The sequence below is a fragment of the Cetorhinus maximus genome, chromosome 12, assembly GCF_964194155.1.
Source record: "Cetorhinus maximus chromosome 12, sCetMax3.hap1.1, whole genome shotgun sequence".
NCBI classification, from domain to species: domain Eukaryota; kingdom Metazoa; phylum Chordata; class Chondrichthyes; order Lamniformes; family Cetorhinidae; genus Cetorhinus; species Cetorhinus maximus.
In genome coordinates, this window is record NC_135890.1 from 42,664,995 (window position 1) to 42,688,187 (window position 23,193).

General features: G+C 44.0%; 1 protein-coding gene across 1 annotated transcript in view; it reads left to right on the plus strand.

Moving 5' to 3' along the window:
- Positions 1-23,193, plus strand: part of LOC144687969 (mucin-5AC-like) — a 141,161-nt gene that overhangs the window by 102,574 nt on the left and 15,394 nt on the right. Inside the window, exons 37-44 of the mRNA XM_078554628.1 lie at positions 2,683-2,736; positions 3,427-3,483; positions 4,435-4,862; positions 8,566-8,737; positions 8,981-9,213; positions 17,836-18,019; positions 18,132-18,342; positions 20,049-20,224. Coding sequence (XP_078410754.1) covers positions 2,683-2,736; positions 3,427-3,483; positions 4,435-4,862; positions 8,566-8,737; positions 8,981-9,213; positions 17,836-18,019; positions 18,132-18,342; positions 20,049-20,224 — 1,515 coding nt within the window. The remainder of the gene's footprint in view (positions 1-2,682; positions 2,737-3,426; positions 3,484-4,434; positions 4,863-8,565; positions 8,738-8,980; positions 9,214-17,835; positions 18,020-18,131; positions 18,343-20,048; positions 20,225-23,193) is intronic.

Sequence of the window (23,193 nt, forward strand, 5' to 3'; positions counted from 1 at the left end):
AGGACATACCTGGGCAATTTTCCACTTAGCCAGGTAGATGCCAGTGTTGTAGCTGTACTGGAACAGTTTGACTAGGGGCGCAGTAAATTCTGGAGCACAAGCCTTCAGTACTATTGCCGGAATATTATCAGCGCCCATAGCCTTTACAGTATCCGGTGCCTTTAATCATTTCCTCGTATTATGTGGAGTGAATTGAATTAGCACTTCTGGCTGAAGATTGTAGCAAATGCTTCAACCTTTTCTTTTGCACTGATGTGCTGGGCTCCTCCATCATTGAGGATGGGGATATTTGTGGAGTCGCCTCCTCCAGTGAGTTGTTTAAATGTCCACCAACATTCACGATTGGATGTGGCAGGACTGCAGAACTAAGATCTGATCCGTTGGTTGTGGAATCACTTAGCTCTGTCTATCGCTTGCTGCTTGGCACGCAAGTAGTCCTGTATCACCAGGTTGACACCCCATTTTTAGGTGTGCCTGGTGCTGCTCCTGGCATGCCCTCCTGCACTCTTCTTTGAACCAGGGTTGATCCCCTGCTTGATGGTAATGGTAGAGTGGGGTATGTGCTGGCCATGAGGTTACAGATTGTGGTTGAGTGCAATTCTGGCCCACAGTGCCTTGAGTTGCTAGATATGTTCAAAATTTATGCCATTTAACATGGTGGTGGTGTTGCACAACACGATGGAGGGTATCCTCAATGTGAAGATGGGACCTCTTCTCCACAAGGACTGTGCTGTGGTCACTGCTACCAATACTGCCATGGACAGGCAGGCAGGTTGGTGAGGATGAGGTCAAGTACATTTTTCTCTCTTGTTGGTTCCCTCATCACCTGCCACAGACCCAGTCTAGCTGCTATGTCATTTAGGGCTCGGTCAGCGGTGTTGCTACCGAGCCACTGTTGGTGATGGACAATGAAGTCCCCCACCCAGAGTACATTCTGCGCCCTTGCTACCCTTAGTGCTTCCTCCAAGTTGTGTTCAACATGGAGGAGCACTGATTCATCAACTGAGGGGAGGCGGTGGCAACCAGCAGGAGGTTTCCTTGCCCATGTTTGACCTGATGCCATAAGACTTCATGGGGTCCGGAGTCGATGTTGAGGACTACCAGGGCAACTCCCTCCTGACTGGATACCACTGTGCTGCCACCCCTGCTGGGCCTGTCTTGCCGGTGGGACAAGACAAACCCAGGGATGGTGATGGTGGTGTCTGGGACTTGATCTGTAAGATATGATTCTGTGAGTATGATTACGATAGGCTGTTGCCTGATTTGTCTGTGAGGCAGCTTTCCCAATTTTGGCACAAGTTCCCAGATGTTAGTAAGGGCGACTTTCAGGGTCAACAGGGCTGATTTTGCCGTTGTCCTTTCCGGTTGGTCTGCCGGTTTCATTTCTTTTTATTGGCTTTTTAGCTGTTTGATACAGCTGAGTGGCTTGCTAGGCCATTTCAGAGGGCATTAAGAGTCAACTACATTGCTGTGGGTCTGGAGTCACATGTAGACCAGACCAGGTAAGGATCGTCAAATTTTTATTCAATTGAAATTCCATCATCTGGTGGGATTCGAACCCGGATCCCCAGAGCATTACCATGGGTCTCAGGATTACTAGGCCAGTGACAATCCCACTATGTCACCGCCTCCCCTGTTCTGAGCTCAGGTGTAGTTCTTATCGTTTTTTTGTTGAGTATCTGCACCTGGGCTAAGAACAGTGAAAAACAGTCAGACTGGGTTTTAAAATGACCTGAATTTTCATTAAATGGGGCTGGATTGCACTATGGCCAATTAGGTGGGCGTTTCCACCCTCCCCTAACAACCAACCTGTTAAATTTGGCATCATGATGTGGGATCAGAATTCAGACGTCATGAAACCAGTCGGCCACTTTACAGGGGGCAAGGGGGCAAACAGGCTACAAAACGCGCTCATGTTCTGGAAAAATTGTCTCATTGGCTTGTTGAAGTAATTAAAGGTCCAATTCACCTGCACAAGCAGAACGAACAGGTGCAAATCTCACCAGGTGAGTAGGGCTGGCACAGTGTGTTTAAAAAGCTTCACAGTGTGTCCTAATGTGAGAGAAGTTGGAGGCAACAGTTAACACTCCAGCAACTGTCCCGGGTTGTGGAGCATTGCTATTTTGGAGACTTTCCATTGAGCTAACTCCAAAAGGGTGGGTGTTAGAAGCAAAGGTTCCCTTGGATAGCCGTCAGACAGAGTTGAGCCTTAGAAGGCAAGTTTTCTAGTGACAACCTTGAACCATGGGAATTGTGCACTCTGGAGGTGGATTCTGCAGTGAGGAGAAACTCAGGAGAAGGAGGGAGAGGATGGCAGCTGCACCCAGCCAACCAGATGGATGAGGAAGCTATGCAAGATGGATGTGGCAGCAGCTGCAGAATGTGGCTGATTGAGCAACACGGGGTTTTCACCGGCTGTTGAGTCAGTGGGTGAGACCCCTATTGCCTGGATTAAATACAGCCCCAAGTTGATGCTTAAAGTCTCACAAAGTCTGTGGGCAGCTGTTAACTTGATCAATGATGAGCGCTGTTCCTTCACCACTTACCCCAAAATACAGGTTAATGTTTTCTTTTAGAGCTTGCTTGAGTACAGGCTTTGCCGATCATGGAAATAAATTCATGGTTTCCTTCTGGATTATTTGTATTTGTTATTCTAATTTCAGTGTTTCCATTCTTACACAGAATCTACCACAAAGGCCGTGACAATACCCGCAACTGAACCTTTCACCACACCTGGTAAACAATGGCTTTTTATTTGAAACATTTTTGACTGAAATTTCACTAGGTATTGGTTTCTTTAATTCTTCTATGATGTACTCTGGGTACATAAAATACAGCTTTACTCATAGAAATAATATCCCATATTGTTGGAACAATTGCTCACCTTGTTCAAGACATTACCCAATAGAGGGTACGCGATTCAATTAGAAACATCTTTTTCGGCTTTGTTGCAAAATATATTTCATTGGCTGTTTTCAAAATGTATGCGTTTTGGCAATTTAAAAAGAAGCACATAACCAGGGCAGAGATGGGAAGGCAGTGGGGCTTCCAAGCATTATCCTCCCGCCCAATTAAATCCCCCCCACCATCAAACTCGCCTCGGGGAAGGGTTTTAAATTCTGCCCAATGACTTTGCTTTGCCCCATGTTCAATTTGAAGAAATCTATTGAGGACCTGGAGAATGGCAGTTTTGAACTAGAGGGAGCGTGCCTGAGCAGAGGCAGCCATTTTACAATATCAGAGGCCATAAAGGTTCAAATACAGAAGTAAATGCAATAAAATGTGTTTATCTTTTCACCTCATATGGCATTTCAGTGAAGTTTTTGATAAGTTTTATCATGTGCATTAAGCTACAGATTTGAATGCTTGATTTTCCTTTGTTATGCCCACAGCATTGGTCATTTAATTCTTTGGCATTTTATTTAGGAAGATATACAACAGTGACAACAACCACAAGCCGGCCTATCAGGGCCACCACTACAGGTAACAACTAATATGTCATGTATGACCAGAACTTTCACTGAAATTCGAGTCATTAGCCAATTAAATATGATCAGCTTAAGTAAAATTGCATTAGCATACGAGAAAACTGGTGTTGTGCCTCTTTCCCATGCCAACACTTAAAGTGATGATGTCTCTTTAAATTTCATTGACAGTGCCATTTTCTGATTAATAACTGTCCTTATCAACTTGTGATTACACTCTGCACAAAGCCAAAGTTTCACAAGGTGCTATGAATAATAATGAAAATGAGCTGACCACAAAAATACTAAGTCCAATGGAATGGGCAGGCAGATTTTAGAGGAGGGGTCAGTTCCTCCTCATTCCAGGCAGGAAGTGAATCAGCAGCATGACAATGAAACTTTGGGTTAACATAACCTGAGTCTCATTCTGTAACTGTGAGTGAGTTTACAAACTCAGCACACCACCCATCTGTTCAAAATCCAATCAGAATTAAATTCAGGGATTTAGCTTTTTTTGACAGGAAGTATTCCCAGATTGAAGATAGAAGAGGTAGATGCAGAGTAAATTACCCTCCACTCCACTCTAGCAAAGTGCCAATGTTCTAGTCTAAGAGGAGTACTACCTGCATTAGCAATTTGAAGCTTCTGCTTCCTGCATATATTATTCTCATGGCATGTCTGAATATGATTGCCAGTTTATTATCAGTTCGTACTGAACAGTTTTGTACTGTGAACTTACACCCATTAAGAACTGCGTTGATTATACCCACACTCATTAACACAGGATCCTTACTGACATAGAGGAATGAGGCCTTCTTCCACCTCGGTATGGCCAAATTCAAAAACAGGCTCTAGACATGAAAGGCCAGCGTTCTATCTCATTGTGTCACCCAACATCTATCTGAATTTTTGATCAAACGTTTACTTGTTTATGACTAAGGTAAAAAGCTTGGCTCCTTTTATTTCACAGAACTATTTTGCAATGGTGTATGGTCACCCTGGTTTAATGAAAACACACCATCCATTCAGAACAAAGGAGATTCTGAGTTATTGGAGCCAATTCGCTATAAACTGTGTCCTTACTTCCCGTATCAAATAAGTGACATTGATTGTGAAGCTGTCAAGTTCCCACATCGACCAATAAGTGAAACAAAGGATAACGTGACTTGTGATATTGACAAAGGATTGATTTGCGATTATAATGAACAGTCGCCCAAGAAGCACCTCATGTGTTTGGACTATAGAATTAGAGTGTGCTGTGAGCCAAAACTAACAACACAAATTACATCCACAACCGCTATACCTATAGTAAAGTCTACGATCTATGAGCCCCCAATAATTCCTGTCACATGGGGAGGTCTAGAGTCATGTCACTGCCTTACAAATCCACCAAAGAAGGTAAGCAAATTTGACTCAATTCTTGTAACATTAATAATGTATTGAATGAACACGAGTTATTCACATAGTTCAGCAGCTTTCATCATTTTGGTCACCTAGAATATTTCAAAGAGCTCACAGGTTTTTAATTGGGAAATTATCTAATGGCAATGGAATTTCTCTACAGAAAATAGTCACAATTAATTATATGAAAGTTTCTGATAAGATAAGGTGTTATAAGGCTCACCTGTTGGAAGCACACATTAGAAATGTCAGTGTGTATTCTTAATAATTGCACATAATTAAACCATGAATGTTGGAATGTCTGATATACGCTCAAGGATCCTTACCAAGAATGGCACCTGTAAATGATGTCCAGATTGTCAGTATTACTGCATCCATGAGACACCAACTAGATACAGCACAAGGCAATTCAATGAATTTTGTTCAGTTTGGTCATGTGGAAGCTTCACCTGTGATACAGTAGCAGAAAACAAAATTTATCCCATAACATTCCCTTTAAAATATTTGTGTGATTTTATAAATTCTACTTTCATACTTAGTGGTATAATAACTATGTGCATTGCTAATTCCTCATTTCCACATTAGCAGTTTACCACAATGTAGCATAAGATCACCAACTAACTCTTGTACCAAATCAGAGCAAACCAAAGATATTAAACATTACAAAAAGTCAACTAAGAAAAGTCAAATAAGAACCATTAAAATTATATTTTATTCCTAACCTTTTTTCTCTCCCAACTTATTCTTTTTTGTCTCTAAATCTGCACCTTTCTATCGGAGATCGTTCTTTTCTGTCTCATGTTGTATATTTAATTTCTAATATTTCTTCCTGTCTAATTGCGTCTACTTTCCCACAATTTCATGGGTGGAATTTTATCAATGGTCTCTGCTGGAATGATGGGATCTCAGTGTCCACCCCCTCTGTCCTGTGGAGCGGCATGCAGCTGAGGAAAAGGCAGCTGGAGAAGATGCCATTGCTGGTGTTGCTTCTGCTGCTGCTGGTGTTGTTGGCGGTGGTGTGGCTTCTGTGCTTGTCCCAAATCAGAGATGCATAATGCAGCTGCGTAAGCTGCTTCAATGCTGTGGTGAAGGCTGACAGCAGGGAAGTGCAGCTGAAGCTGAATGAAGTGCTAGACAGAGGAAGTGTCTTCCAAGAAGTTGGTAATCATTTACCAAGCAGTAATAATACTCTCTGCAAGAAGCGCTTTGGACAGCAGCAGCTGGAACTCTTCAGTTTCACTGATCAAAGGCTCTCCAGTTTTACTGAAGAAACTTTCCCTACTGTGCACTCACCTCAGTGCCTCTGGCTAGTTGCTAACAGGTCGGGAAATGGGTGCCCTGGTCGCTAAATCCAAAGTTGAGGGTTAAAACAATTCTTGGTCAGCTTTTTAAGTACTTTAATTACCTTATCTGACAGATCCAAGGAGATTTCCCACTCACCTTCAATCCCACCCAGTAAAATCTAGATCCCAACCCAGCATCAATTTTTCAGGGTACTTAACTCCCTGGCTGCGCCCAAACCTGCCTCCCCATGCCAGTTAAAATTCTGCTCACATTTCTGCATGCTTTGAAGCCTTGCTTTCCTCTTCTCTCAGTATTGTGATTAGTGGCTGAGTTGGTACTATTGATAGGGTTGATCCGCTGACACCTCTTTGGTGGAAACTTTACATTTATTTATAAGGTACTCAGCAACTACTACATGTGTGCTTTCAACTCCAACTCTATCTCTATATTACTAACTACTGAGGTAGCCTGCACTGCACTCCTATTGGTTACTATAGATCATGTGATCTTCCTTAACAAGCATTATTCTTAAAGGTACATTACACACTAAATAAAACCATAATTGCTACACTCAGTTTCCTTTCCTGAACAACTATTGAGTTTATATCTGTGCCACGTGATTTTTTTCCTCCACCAGTGTGACATGTAGTGATGCACTTTGGAAGGAAAGATGAAGATGAGCAATAAAAGTTAAATGGTGTTAAAAAGGTACAGGAACAGAAAGGCCCTGGAGGTTCACATACACAAATCTTTGAAGGTGACTGGACACGTTGATAAGGCTGTTTAAAAAAAAGCACAGAGGATTCTTGGCCTTATAAATGGAGGCATTGAGTACATAAGCAAGCAAGTTATTATTTAAAAGCACTGGTTAGACCGCAGCTAGAGTATTGTGGATGTGACATTTTAGGAAGGATGTCTAAGCCTTTGAGAAGGTGCAGAGGAGATTTACCAGAATGGTACAAGGGCTGAGGGTCTCCGTTTGTGGGGAGACTGGAGAGGCTGCCTACAAAGAGCAGAAAAGATTAAGGGAAGACTTAATAAAGATGTTCAAAATTATGAGGGGTGCTGATAGGCTAAATACGCAGTAACTACTTCTGTTGGTAGGAGGGTCAGTAGCCAATGGACACAGATTTAAGACAATTGACAAATCATCCAGCAGGGAAATGAGAATTTCTTTATTTACTTAGCGAGCTGTTTATGATCTGGAATGCACTGCCTGAAAAGGTGAAACAGATTTAGTAGCAATTTTCAAAGAGGAATTGGTTTTGTACTTGAAAAGAGATATTTGCTGGGCAATGGGGAAAAAACAGGGGGGATGGGACTAATTAGCTAGCTTTTTTAAGGAGCTGGCATAGCTATGGTGACCTCCTTCTCTAATGTAACATTCTTTTCACTCTGGGCAGAATTTTGCCCTAGGTTGGTGGGCAGGCCCCACTGGCTCGGCGGCGGGCGGGCAGCCGAACTCCGCTGCTGAAGCGGGGCCCCGCTGCCATTTTAAATGGGTGGGCCAATTAAGGCCTGCCCAGTAGCCTGCCCGACGGAAAGCGCTATGTGCTTCTTGTGCGGGGGAGGAGGGAGGAGGGATTCCCCATCTGTCAAAGAAAGAGCGCACTGCTCCCTGAGACTAAGTGCTGTCTCAGGGAGATCAGTGAAAGTTTTACAAACTTAAAAATAGAAAAATAAAAAAATTATTAACATGTCCCCCTCATGTGACAATGTCACACGAGATGGGACATGTTAATAAATATCACATAAAATTCATTAAACATTTTTAAAGCGGACATGAAACCTCATCCCGCCAGTGGATGAGGTTTTATGTTTTTTCTATTACCCGCTGGGGCTCCTGGCCTGCCCGCCAGCCTTAAGGTTGGACGGGCAGGGCCTTTAACTACCTTAATTATCCTGTCAACGGCCTTAATTGGCCATTGACTGGTCGGCAGGCGGACAGCTGATTTCGCTGTCTGCCCGCCTTCCTCAATATTTAATTGGACCAGGATGACGTCGGGTGTTCCTCCCGATGTCATCCCGCGTCATTTTCCCGTCGGCGAGCGGGCCCGGCCTCCAAATCGCCGATGGGAAAATTCAGGCCTCTATGTTAGTTTTACATTGTTACATTTTTGGGTTGTTACTCAGGTTAGGCAATATGTTGTTCCAGTAAAACTGCACATGTTGATTGATATAGGAAAAACAAATAATTTAAATATAGGTACCTGCGAATTTCTGGAAACCTAATATTTGTCTGTTTACAGATTCAGAGAAGCTACTTCTTCAATTCTCATGAAATGATGATTGACTTTTTAAATTGCCAGCATTTAAATATTAATTACCTTTATGTTCATAAATTTGCCTGATTAAACAGGTCAAAATTTTAACAGATTTATTTATTGAATGAATTTATTTTTGATTCTTTTCCCAGTGCGGTGAAACATGGAAGGAAAACTGCACTGCGTTTACTTGTATCAAAGGAGACATGTTTAAAATGGAACCCATTGTCTGTCCAGCATTGATTAAACCAACATGTAACAACAACATCGAGCCTGTGAAAATTCGCACTGCAAACGGATGTTGTGAGAAATGGGAATGTGACTGTTAGTATCTCTGACCTGTTCAAATGTCACATTGATATTGTTTGAAACGATGAAGACAATTTTCAACTTTGTCTGGGTCATGAAACAGGCAATATTGGATTGATTTTTTTATGATACATCCTAGCCAATTTTCCTTTCAATTGAAATCAGTAGATATGAAAAATAGACAGGGTAGATCATGGGCAGAAATGCCACCCAATAGCACTGATAGTTATCTGAAGTTCTGTTTTGATGTAATTTTAGGTGAATGTGAAATATGGGGAGACCCACACTATCGCACATTTGATGGTCTATGGTATGACTTCTTTGAGAACTGCACCTACACCCTTGTGGAAGAACGAGTTCCAAGATACCATTTCTCAGTTCTGGTAGATAACTATTTTTGCTTCCCCTTCATTAAGAAGTCTTGTCCAAAAGGCCTAACTATTTCTTACAATGGAACTGTTGTACGTATTTCAACTGGAGAAACATATGTGGTAAGTGCTTTTATATGTATTGCTTATATTGTAAAACTTGATTGAGAATTTATCATTATTAATAATAACCAGTGTCACCAACCAATATAAGGTTTAAATAAGAATGACACATCCACTGTCACAAATTAATTTACTCATTGCCTATTAGAGACAAATCATGTGTAACCATACTGTATTCCAGCTCCTCTACACAGTTCACCATTCCATCTTCCATATTCTTATGACTCCTTTCACCCTCAGCTACTGCCTGTTTATCCTTATTAAAATCACAGAGGCTGATGTTAACATAAAAATTATCCATCCTTGCAAAATCTCTGTCCTAATCCATGATTGGAGGTATGGCTGTCCTCTTGGTGATCACCTTGCCTACAGTGTGGACATCTGAAATTTTACCCTTCAAAATATTGGTGATTCTTTTGTTATTACATTGGACATTTTTTGCCAGTTTCTCAGATTACATTCAAACAAATTGCCATTTTATACTCTTCCACATGCTTCTTTTGATAAAGTAGGAAGGTTTTTCCATTTACATAACACTTCTCACATCCACAGGACATCTTAAGGCACTTCACAGCTAATGAATACTTTTAAAATGTTACCACTGTTATGTAGACAAATTCTGCATTCAAATTGCGCTCAACAAGGTGTCCCAAACAGCAATGAGCTAAATGACCAGTTGATCTGTATTTTTTTTGGCAAGGGCATTGGGAGAACTCCCAGTGTCGTTTTTGTAGAACACGTAAGCACTACTTAGTGGCATGGGATCTTTGGCATTCACCGAGGCATTCACATTTCATCTGAAAGGTGTCAACTCCCTCAGTACTGCACTGAAGTGTCAGCCTGGGTTATGTGCTGAAGTGAAAGTGGAAAATGATGGAAAAATTCAGCAGGCATGGCAACCTTAAGGACAGAGATGTCAGAGTGGAAATAAGATGGAGAACTAAAATTTCAGTGTAGAATGTGCTGAAAGCCTGAATAGGCAGTGATGATAATTTAATGCTAATTTGTATTTTGAGAAGTTCTGTGCTGGGAACTTGTTGACCCTGGAGGAAATACTGAAAATCAAGGTTGTACCACAAGATTATCCAAGCCCCTTTAGTGTGGCATCCTCCAAATGGCGGTGGACAGATTTGGAACAGTTTAGCCAAATTCAGCTGTTGTACTGAGAGGAGTAAAATAGTGTATTGCTCAATGGCACTATCTAGTATTCCTGTTACCTAAACAATGTGAAACAACCCCATGTGTAAAGATAATAAAGCACCAAAATAATAAAGAAACATAAAAAGTGAAAATAATAACAATAACATTCTGCTATTCTACTATTATGGAGGTCTTGTGGTGAAGTGGGTAACTTCCCTGTCTCTGACCCAGAAGCTCTGAGTTGAAGTCCCACCCCAGGACTTGATGGCCAAGGAAGTTGCATTCATAACGCTGGCAAGCAGGTTGAGTAGCAACCTAAAAATCCTTCCAACACATGCCAATAGTAGGCGATAAGAGTGGGAGAGATTCCTGGTCAGCCATGTGATGGAAAGAATATTGGAGCCTCTACCATCACTATCCATAGCTCCAGACAATCTAGTTCCCCAGGTGGGGACATGGTGGTATAGTGGTAATATCACTGAACTAGTAATCCAGGCCCAGGCTCATACTTGGGGGACACAGGTTCAAATCCCACCATGGCAGCTAATGTAATTTAGAAAATTCAGTTATGGTGACTGTGAAACTATGATTGATTGTTAGAAAAACCCATCTGGTTCACAAATATCCTTTAGGGAAGGAAATCTGCCATCCTTATCTGGTCTGGCCTACATGTGACTCCAGACCCACAATAATGTGGTTGACTCTGAAATGGCCTAGCAAGCCACTCAGTTCAAGGGCAATAAGGGATGGGCAACCTACTGACCTTGCCAGTGATGCCCACATCCCATGAAAGGATAAAGAAAACTACATAATGCATGTAAAAGTGCATGTTGCCACAGCAACTTGGACTCCCTGAGTGAATTGTAAGACACCATCTTCACAATGCTGCTATTATGGCTGTTACTTATTGTTATGGACTTGGGAGGAGAGATAAACTGGAACCCCCAATTCCCTTCCAGTCTATCTGTAATCAGTGTGGTTGATTTTTGAAAAGCTATGTGTGCTCCCAAGCCCCCATTAATGTGGTCAAAGTCACCAATAGCAGTCCTTTAAACAAAGAGGATTATTTATTTGCACGTTCCCCCCAAAAAATCTACATGCTACGTCAGTCACACATCACTCACTCAAGAAAGCTACAATGAAAGAAGGTAGTGCACTTTACAAGTATTAAATCAACAGAATAGTTAACAGTTCATGTCTCTTTGAAAGGAACAGAGGGTTTCCCCACTCCGGAATTGTAGTTCACATAAGTTTAGATGGCTGGGGTCAGATCTGGATTAGCTTCAGGGTTCCTACAAAGTGAAGACTGTTCAACAGGTCATGTAGATAGGTATTTATGGCTGTTATACCTGGAAGTCCAAGTTCTTTACAGGTGAGCTCGGAGCTTTTTGAATCAGGTTGAGGAGGCTTTTAAAAAGACTTGTAAGCCTTGCGTTTCTTGAAAGACAAAGGTGCCATAGCCTTTCCCTGCAGTTGTGGTCTTGTTCATGTTATTCTGCAAATTGCACAGGTTTATCTGGATTTTGAGATAAAAGGGTTTTAGTATCGGAGAAGAATGGCTGTCACATGATTTACAGCCAATTGATGCACAATAGAAAGTAGATGGTTGTCTTTCACACTGAACTTGTCGATAACTGCCCTTGTCATCTTCGCTTTGTTATATTTCAAACCTGGAGACATAAGCTGGAATTTTCCACTCCTGTTTGCGGTGGTGTGTTTGGCAGCATGAGTGGAAAATATCGCGAGATGGCCCTAGTCGCATTGCTCACTGTAAATCCAAGATGCGATTGCCCCCTCCCCCTGTCAATGGCAGGCCGTGTTTCTCACCGTCCAATGTCGGGAACTAAACTTTAATGCATTTGTGCCCGCATGCCAGAATAATACCCCCACCTCCGCAGCTAAGGCTGCTCAGCAACAGCTCCAATGACCTGCTCGGAGTCGGGCCTCTGAAGCATTTCTGCCCACTCAAGCAACCAAAAGCATGAAAGTGCCACCAAATGCTCCAGAACTTTTCATCCCTTTGGTGCAGACTGCAAATTAATGTGCGTTTTAGGGGGCTGCAGAACAATTGGATGACTGGGCAAGTTGTAGAATCCCCTTGTGAAAGGTGGAAATGGAACAGTCACTGATGGAGGTGCTTACAGCCCCTTACAATGTATTTATTCAGGTTTGGACCATTACCCACGTGGTTCAAGGTATCAGCTCAGCCTTACGTTGCGGGTTAGAATAAAGACTGCGCCTGAACTGAGAGTACAGCATGTAGTCGAGTGGTTGTAGCCGCCACCAATCAGTCAGGTGAAGTGAGGTGGAGGTGGGGTTTCGGACAGCCATGAAGTGCACTACACACTGGCCTTCTAAATGGTGGCCAGCACTCTCCAGCATGTGTGAAGGGCCCTTGAGACGCAGCCAGAGCTGGAGACTTAACCAAAAGAGGTCCTTAGGAGACATATGCTAACCCATGCGTCTCTATCTCTTTGATCCTGCAGGAGGAAAACATCAGGATCATGGAGCTTGGCAATCTAGCTGTATGCTTCATGGCTTGCAGGGAGCAGAGAAGAAGATTGCAACAGAGGCACCTGGCTCGGCAAAGGGAGGAGCACCACCCTCAAGATGAAGGGCAGAGGGTCTTCTCCGGATGCAGCTGAAGATCCACAGCGAGCCATCACTCGTGGGTGCCTTGCTAGACCCAGTGATAATAGATGGCATTTGTCATTCCTGCAGATGATCGAGAACCAGTGTCAATGAAGACTGCACAAGTCTAGGAAACTGGTCACTCATACCTAAGCCACCTTCTGCAGGATTTGGCGCCACAGGGACTTGGAGGTCTCCTACTGCCAGTGGCAGTTAAGGTGACCATGGTGCTCAATTTTTACACCAATGGCTCCTTCCTGGGCTCCACAAGTGACCTGTGCGGGATCCCACTAGCCTCTACCCACAAGCGCATCCAGGAGATCATGGACGCCATCTTCGCAAAGGCACAGAACTTTGTGCATTTCAACCGGGATCAAGCAAGCCAGGAAGCAAGAGCACTGGGATTTGCGGTGACTCTGGTTTTTCACAGCTACAAGGTTCCATTGACTGCACTCACGTGGTGCTCAGATCTCCATGGCAACAAGCAGTCCAGTATGTGAACTGCAAGGGCTTCCATTTGCTGAATGTTCAGCTGGTCTTCAACCTGAACAAATGCATCATGCAGGTCTGCACACAATACCCCAGGAGCATCCGCGACTCCTATATCCTCAACAGGTCTCAGATCCCTGACATCTTTCAGGGTCCACAGCGGCTGCAGGGTTGGCTCCTCAGGGACAAGGGCGACCCAAAGACGATGTGGCTGATAACACCTGTGCAGCGACCTAAGACTGCTGCAGAGAGATGGTACAACAAGGCTCATGCCGTAACCTGGACTTTGGTGGAGCACACGATGGCATCTTAAAAATGAGGTTCCGGTGCCTCGACAGGTCTGGTGGAGCATTGCAGTGCAGACCCTGGATGGTGTCATGCATTATCGTAGCTTGCTGCACGCTACACAACCTGATGCTGCAACGTGGGGAGGACTTGTCTGAAGATAAGATGCAAGAGCTGCACGTCTCCTCCAATGAGGAGGATGTCGAAGGGGATGAGGGTGATGAGGCCCTCGAAGTCAAGGATGCCGGCAATGAGGCCATCACATTGGCCAGACGAGGCCGGTGTGTGCGTGAAGCCCTGATAACCACAAGATTTGTGAAGGATGATGACAAGATTCAATGAACACATGCCTGACATCTTCACATTGCATCTGTGAAAGTCTGACACCTGTCTGACTGATGGTAGTGCACATACCGTCTGTGATCAGGCTCATGTCATAGACACTCAGTGCAGGCCCTAATAGATGCAAGATTCCAGGAGGCTGATGACAACATGCAGTGAGGACACTCCATAGATCTTCACATTACCTATGTGAACATCAGGGTGATGGCAGATCGCTTGTGCTCTGTGAACAGGGTCATATCATCGAGATCATCGTGGTGATACCTTAATAGCACTTGATCCTCTGGCAGCCTTCATCACCTGTCCCCTTCAGGAGCACAGCGTTACCAGATTGACAGATGCTGAAGAGATGGGGGGGGGCCAGCCCCGCCTCAAAAGTGCTGAAAGCACACAGAGAAACTCATGGAACTGTGAACGCCTGCCCATGACATTCTGGCAGCAATGACAAGGCACATCAAGGTGCAGGCATCATTGATGTGTCGAGTGACTGTGAAGTTGGACCATCACTTTGCTCTGAAGGTTACACACTGCACAGGGAAGAAGCCCTGGACTGAGACACTTGCCTTCAGCTTGTGCAGGAACCAAGGTTTTACATATGAATGACATGAACACTGCTCATCATAAGAAGGAACCATAGATAAGGAGACATTCTTGGGAGTTTATTTACAATCGTGAATTATGTAAAAGTGATTAACACCTGCGCCCACACTATGCAATTACATTTTCTTAACCTTCCTAACCCTGCCACTATGCATTGGTGCTCTCCCCACATCCACAGTGGACAGTGGAGGTGGAGGTAGCCAGCTGACTGCTACGCCCTGTCTGCGATGACCTTGGTGGGCAATCTCCGGAGGGCAGAGACTTGGAGGGCCCCGGCCTGCTTTCAGGGCACTGCAGTGTGGCAGTAGCACCTTCCTCGGCCTTCAGCCTTGATGCTGTGGGGATCACAGGAAGAAGGGAATCGGATGGGCCGGATACTCCCGGAGTCACCTCGGTGGATGTCCCTGGGTGTGCACCTGCTGATCCTCCATGCCTTGGGTCCAAGAGGGCTGCTGCCTGACTCCTTGAGAGGAAGGGGCAGCTGGAATTAGCTCGAGATGCCCCACCCGCCTCTCACGTTGATATTGGTGGATGCCTCCAAGTGCCTCAGTGATTGAGTGCAGCTCCTGCAGCAGTGTCCTGGACTCTGGTCTCCATGGCGGCAGCCATCATACCATTGTTGGCCTTAGCACGTTGGCATGCCAAGGGCTATCATCTCAGACTGAAGGCGGATGAACTCCTCCATTGTGCCTTACAATTTGAGGAGTGCAGCAGACAGCCCTTCCTGATGTTCCCAAGCTTGTCTTTGCAGCTCCAGCAACAGAGGTCGAACCGAGTCCAGAGCCTCATCATCTGACTCGGACTCAGCAGATTCCTGACATCCAGCAGTCCGGCACCCTTGGATTTCCCTGCCTCTGTCTGCTGTAGATCAGACCGAGCAGTGACCCTGAGGTTAATCGAGAACTAGGTCCCAGTGAGGTGTGTGTCTCTGCGCTGGTGGAGGGTGTGGGTGAGCGTTGTGACAGTTCTTCTGTGTGTGTCTGCAGATTCCTCTTCTGAGGTGTCCTGGGGGCTGGAGTCCATGACCTGGCTCATTTCCATCTTCGGCTGCTTCTCGGACATGCCTGCAATAGAAAAGAGAGATAATTAGTGCATGGCAGGGGACTGTGAAACAGGAGACATCACTCACAGCATGGTTGTCTGATGGATGTTGCAGTGCAGAATCCTCACTTGGTTAAGCACCGTGGACCTCACCGTCTGCACACGAACAGTCCATATCCTCGGCAGCCAGCTGGATGGCTCTATTTTCAAAGGCCCTTTGGACCTTGATGTCGGACATTCCTCCACCTACCTGGGTCATTGCGCTGTTGTTGTGGGCTAGCTTATCCTGCATGGAGACAGAGGGGAGAGTGTAAGCAATATGCCTGCCAGGCCAGTCGAGAGGGATGCCTGGCATGTGCGGACTGTTAGTGGCGCCATGAACTGCATGAGGACACGATGGGTAGGGGAGATGAGGGTGTTTGTGAGCCAGTAAGTAGTGATGTCCCTTGAGCTGGCAGTGAGAATGAACCCTGTGTGATGGGCTTGTGAGCGTATGGGTTGAGAGTGATGAGAAGAATGACTTACTCTGGGGGAACGGAGATCATTCATCCTCTTGCGGCGCTGGGTGGCTGTCCTCTTTTGAAGGGCATTGGCTCTCACTGCCACCGCCTCCCATGCTGGATTGGTGAGCTCGGTGGCTGGTCGTTGCCCAAAGTGGATGTAGAGAGGATCACGGTGGGCTTCCATTGCGTCCAGCAGGCGTCCCAGAGAGGCATCACTAAATTTGGGGGCTGCCGACTTCTTTGTTTTCGGGGCCATTGTTGCCTGGAGCGGTCCTCTGGTAGGAAGACATGAAGTAGGCTGCGCTCTGGTGTGCTTTAAATATGGTACCTGGAACGAGGAAGAGCTGAGGTCATGGCGTGGTGGGCAAATCTGAACCCGCCCGCCAGCGATCCAGTGGGTTTCCCATGCATGCATTATTAATGAGGCTGGATATGCCAGGAAGCGGATGATTATGGCGCAAAAACCCACCATTGTGGCCAGCAGGAAAAATGTCTTTTTTCACGCCAGCCACCGCACTTTGGGTAGAATTTTCCCTGAATTGCACTTAGTCTAGACCTCCATTGTCTTTGTGTTTTGGAATAAGCCTTGTGGAATTTCGCACCTGCTATTGTCAAAGGAGTGTTGTTGAGGCATGTTCATTCAAGGGGGAAACCCCTGCCCATTATAATTTAATTCTGAATTTTCCAGAGCTGGATTGTCTGTATTGAAGTTGCATAGGACACCTGACCTTAGCAGCCACCTTAACTGTTCATTTGTGTCCATTTTAAAAAGAACACAGTTTTAAAATTTGTAATGTCTTCATGTCTGTACTGGCATGACACTATATAGATCTTATTTTGTTCACTCATTTCACTTGTTTGTGGCTAGCACAGGCTGTTGTAGTAATCTTCTGAAATGTATTAATAACAGTATAATATCCAGTCTACACTTCAAAATATCTCCAGTGAGAGTTACTGGACAGCTTAAGTTTTTTTCCATTCAAGAAAATATTTCAAGTTAGATATGGCCCAGATCTTCCGGTCTCCAGATCATCAGAGACTGGATATACGGAATCCCTTGGAAGTCCCAACACACTGGCTCTGTGCGAATTGCCTGGAAAGTTTGAACTTCTGATGAGCAATTACCTTGCGGTCCAGGACCTTCTGAAAATGTCTCCACCTCTGAGTTAGAGTTTGAGACTTCAGACAGTCCTGACTTACTTACCTGGATAGTTACCCAGAAAATGTTAGACAGAAAAATCATAGGCTAGGAGTTTCCAGCCCCACTCATCACTGGGATCTTCCAGTCCTGCAGAAAGTTAATGTACTTTTGGCTGGGCCCCCACATCCCCCTTGGCCAGTTCCATCACGGCAGGGCCAGAAAATCCTGGCTGTAGCCTAACTCCTGGGTAGCTATACAACTGACCCCTCCACAGCTCTCCTCTCAACCCCCCAACTCTCCTTCTGACACCCCTAACTCCTCCCCGACTCCCTGACTCCTTCCCTGGACCCAATCTGACGGTGATTGATGCTCTTCGAAAGAGTCAGGCTGTTATTGAGTTCTTTGTAGCTTGGGACAGATTTCAAAATATTCTATATTTTTCTTTCACAGTTAACTATCAACGGAGCTGATGTGAGTCTTCCCTACAGTGCAAACGGATTTAAAATGACTAAACTGGGCATCAGCACATATATTTCCATTCCTGATATTCAAACAAGCATTATTGCTTTCCGTAATACCTTCAAGATCAGAGTGCCAGAACAATACTTCCTTAATAACACCCAAGGCCAATGCGGTATGTGCTCTGTGACTATGTACAGTTGTATAAAATCCACATTGTATTGATAATTTTGCAAGATAAACTTTGTTTGGTACATAACACACTGCATCATTTCTTCTGATCTTAGGATCTTGCTCCCACTCCCCACCCCAATGCATAAGAAAGAGTGGAAAAGTTGAGCCATCCGATTGTTGTCACAAAACTGCATATGACTGGAGAGTTGATGATCCCAATAAACCTTATTGTCAATCAGCTTCTACTAATTTGCCTTGTACCCCAGTTCCCCCTCCGCCAACATGCAAACCTGAGGAAACAATCTGTAATGTCATTCAAAGAAAGTAAGTAAATTCATTCTTCACATCTAATTTGTTTTCAAAGTAAATAACTGAAAAAATGATTTACATATGTATTAACTCTAGCTACACTTTTTTAAATGTTCATTCATGGGATGTGAGTGTTGCTGGTATGCTAGCATTTGTTGCCCAACCCTAATTGTCCTTGAAAAGAGGGTGGTGAACCGCTGCAATCTCTCTGGTGTAGGCACACCCACAGCACTGTAGGGGAGGGTGTTCCAGGATAGTGACCCACTGCTTTCCATGTCATGTCAGCCATTGCTCATTGAATCACCTCTAAAAATGCTCAATGCCCACCTCTGAGCCAGAAAATCTAGGTTGATATTCCAGTGCAGTACTGAGGGACTGTTGCAAAGTCGAAAACGTCATCTTTCAGATGAGGTGCACCCCTAATTTTGATCCCTCTAATATTGGCAGCCTTACTTTCAGCTGCCTGAGCTTTGGAATTCCCTCCCTGAACCCATCGACCTCTTTCTCCTCCTTTAAGGAGTTTCTTAATGCAAACCTCTTTGACCAATCCTTTAGTCACCTACCCTAAAATCTTACGTGGTTTGGTGTCAAATTTTGTTTGATAAGATTCTAGTGAAACATCTGAAATGTTTTACTCTTTGAATGCAGGTTGTTGTTGTAGTTTGCTTGAAACAGACATTAAGTGCATTGCCTATGCAAATTGGAGTCCTTACCCCTACTTCAGGCCGCTATGCCAAACTGGTTTCCAACTGAGTGAGTGTACTCAATAAATGCTACAATTAGTTTGCATAAAACCATTGCAGCCAAACCAATGGCTCTTAGAAAGGAAAACTAGAGGCTGTCACTCAAAATGTAAGCACAAAGACTCATACTTAGCTGAATGTGGCACCAGGAAGAAGAAGCATGCTGCTCCTGACTCTAAATTTAAACTGTGGGTCACTACTGATGTGCACTTGATCATCTCCTGGATAATCTGCCCCTTCTTCTGGACTTATCTGCTGATCTTGGATGGTGTTCCAGCCATTGATCTAGCCCCATGCCAGCCCCAAATCCCACCCCCGCACCCCACCCCACCTCCCCACCCCCACGATCAGCAAGCTGCCTCTAGGGCTGCAGCTGCTGCCTGCAGATAACTGGCAATAAACAAGTGAGACTTTGGATCAATTGCCCCAATCCTGGTATTGCTTCTTCAGGTATTTGTAGCATTTGTTGCACCCGAACCACATCATCTCCAGCGGGAGCCAATTTTTGACTAAAGTTTTCGAAAATCAGCAGGAAGTTGCAATGTAGGTGTGAAACAAATTAATGAGTTAATGGTCAGGAACAGTAAAAAATATGTTGATGTGACTTATCAATAGCTTATCAATAGCAATTTAAATCTGGACTAAATCATAGAATGGTTAAAGAAGGAGGCCATTTGGCTCATCATGTCCGTGCCTGCTGTCTGCAAGAGCAACACAGCTAGTCCCACTTCCCACTTTTCCCCTGTAGCCCTCAATATGTTTTCTCTTCAGATGTTGGAAAACAGAAAATCTGAAAAGATCTGATTGTGGCAAGCTCAGGGCCAATAACTGAAAAGAAACATTTTCACAAGAATTAAATCACAATAGGAATTAATAGCATGTAAAAGCCTCTATATATTAGGATGATTTGAGATATGAGATGTTACTATGATGAATCACTTCCATTTCATTTCAAGTGATCTGTTTTGCATTATTTAGGCCATTTGAACAATGCAGAAGGAAGATCAACCTTGATAAGTACATCAACACTTGTCTCTTTGACCACTGCCAGCTAAATTCCACCGTTGACTGCAGTAGCTTGGAATCTGCTGCTTTGGCTTGTGCGAGCATTGGCAAATGTGTTGACTGGAGGCCTTTCACAAATGGACTGTGCAGTAAGTATTATAAATCTGGATGATGATCGAGTCCATTAGAAATGAAAAAAGAATTACTTCTATGCACAGAAACTGTAAGACCTGGTCTAAAAGTTCTTGTCTCTACTCTGGATATCAATGACACACAACAACTTGAATGAGGTTCCACCAAAGATGATACACCTTTGTTAAACCACTAAGTAATAGTACATACAATAATACTGATTGCTTAGCTTCCCTGTGCGTGAAGTCCATCTCGGTGGTCAATCTGATGATGAATCCTCCATGCACTTCTGAGTGACTGACCAAATCACTACGTTGCACTGCAAAAAAGATGTTTCTGTGGACTCTTTCTTTATACTTTTCTTTGCTATGACCCTGTGCCATATAAGGTAAAGCCTCCTTTTAGTTCATTTAATTGTTTTTTAATTACATCACTGTTTATCTCCATGTTTTCTCCAGATTTCTCCAGGTTAGGCCCCCTTTGAAGGTCACACTTGAGGTACCATTGCCAGCTTGGCTCTGCTTTGTTATCTCTTACACTGTTATCAATCCCCAGGCTGGTGCACATCTTTATTACCTCTAAAGAGCACAAAAGGGGTCTATCTTTCTCACAGTTTGAGACCAGTTTTCCTGCACAGTTTAATTCATTTTGCAGACCGTGCTAATTCTCAGAAGGCTGTGCCTTGAGCAAATTGTCCATCCTCCTTTGCACCCACAATGCAGTTCAGTACAGTTCTTCTGGTATCTTCGGTCTGGGTTCTTCTTTCACCTCAAGGTTCCATGTTACCACCATGAGACAGATTCCAGACAAAGGGCCACCAAGCAACCAGTCTACATTCATTAATATAAAAGGAATAAGTAAATAGTTAAATGGTAAAAAAGTAATTAATACATTAAAGAAAGTAAATAATACATTGGCTTACAGAACTATTCAACAAGTTACAAAAAACAAACAATTGCTTCTAACCAAACTGCTTTATAACTGAAATGGTGACAGTGTAATTGTGCCTCAGGATTTCTTTTGTTTTTGATTTTCATACACAATAAAAGCCCCTTAATGGAAACAACTCTGTGATAATTGGAGTATTTCCTGTACTATGTAAGATCATAACAAATAGAAGGAAGTGTAGGCCTTTTGGTCCATCGAGCATGCTCCACCATTCAATAAGATCATGGCTGATCTGATTGTGGTCTTAACTCCACTTTCCTGCCTCCCCCCTCCCCCCCGCCCTAACCCTCGACTCCCTTGTGGATCAGTGCTCTGTCCAAAAGTCACTACAAATAAAACATTTCCATGTTAAGTTGCTTGGAAATGGAGGATTCTTCAGTGCTCAGATTTAATGCCCAATGTCGAATAGCTTTTCTGATGACATTATTGTAGCCCCATATTTAGGAGGAACTTAGAAACACATGGTTCTGGATTGCTGATGAGGAAGTGACAATAATAACAGTCCATATATGACTGTCACATTCAGCAATGCAGTTTTGGTAGCAAGGCTAATTTATTTGACAGTACTGTTGAATGGCTTATTTGATTCAAATTTCCTGGATCTTTTAAATATAGAATGAAGCTGAAACAGGTTGAATGACTGCTTTACTCCCTGACTGCTCTGTGACCAGGATCACTTTTTTTTGTGCCCAATAAACCCCATTGCATGGTTCAAATTCAACATGGCCTTAGGAAATCAGTCATGAGGAATATATTATCCCTGTTACACAATCACTCAAATGTATGAGGCATGGATAAACAATGGTACCTTGTGAATTAACACTCTGAATATCAGATTCCTTAAGTGCCACAAAGAAATTGGACCTAACTTGTACTGCATGTTTATGATTCTGCTGCGAATTAATTAATGCAAACTGCTATTATGCAGCATTCAATGGCGTTACCATCGCTGAAACCCCCACTATCTACACCATGAGGGTTACCATTGACCAGAAACTGAACTGGACTGGCCATATAAATACTGTGGCTACCAGAGCAGGTCAGAGGCTAGGAATCTTGTGTTGAGTAACTCACCTCCTGACTCCCCAAAGCCTGTCCAGTATCTTCAAGGTACAAGTCAGGAGCGTGATGGAATACTCTCCATTTGCCTGGATGAGTGCAGCTTCAACAACTCTCAAGAAGCTTGACACCATCCAGGACAAAACAACCTGCTTGATTGGCACTCCATCCACAAACATTCACTCCCTCCAACACCAATGCACAGAGGCATCAGTGTGTACCATCAACAAGATGCACCACAGGAACTCACCAAACCTCCTTAGACAGCACCTTCCAAACCCATGACCACCACCATCTAGAAGGACAAGGGCAGCAGAGACATGGGAACACCACCACCTGGAGGTTCCCCTCCAGGCCACTCACTATCCTGACTTGGAAATATATCACCATTCCTTCACTGCTGCTGGGTCAAAATCCTGGAACTCCCTCCCTAACAGCACTGTGGGTTTACCTACACCAAATGGACTGCAGCGGTTCAAGAAGGCAGCTCACCACCACCTTCTCAAGGGCAATTAGAGATGAGCAATAAATGCTGGCCTAGCCAGTGACGCCAACATCCCATGAATGAATTTAAAAAGAATTCCTATAGTTCACAACATGCATGAACCATAATGACCCTAGCCACCTTCTCTGGACCAGTGGATGTAGTTGACATCTGGTCAAATGACATCTTTAATAGTGAATGAGTTAAAAATTATACAATGTGCGATGACAAACATATGTGCAGTTGAACTGTTTCTGACCTTGATTCTGTCATTAACATAGCAGAAAACATGCTGATTTCACAATTGAGATGCCAAAGTGTCCCTGGTCTGTGTCCATCCAAGGCATCTGTACATGATTAGTCTTTTGAGAGAAGATGGATAACAAAGATACATTGTAGCAAAAATAAAAGACCTCTGCCAGATGCTGCAGTGAAAGCTGCAGGCATTTTTCTTGCCATAAATATCTTGGGCAGGATTTTTAGCCCCCATCAGGG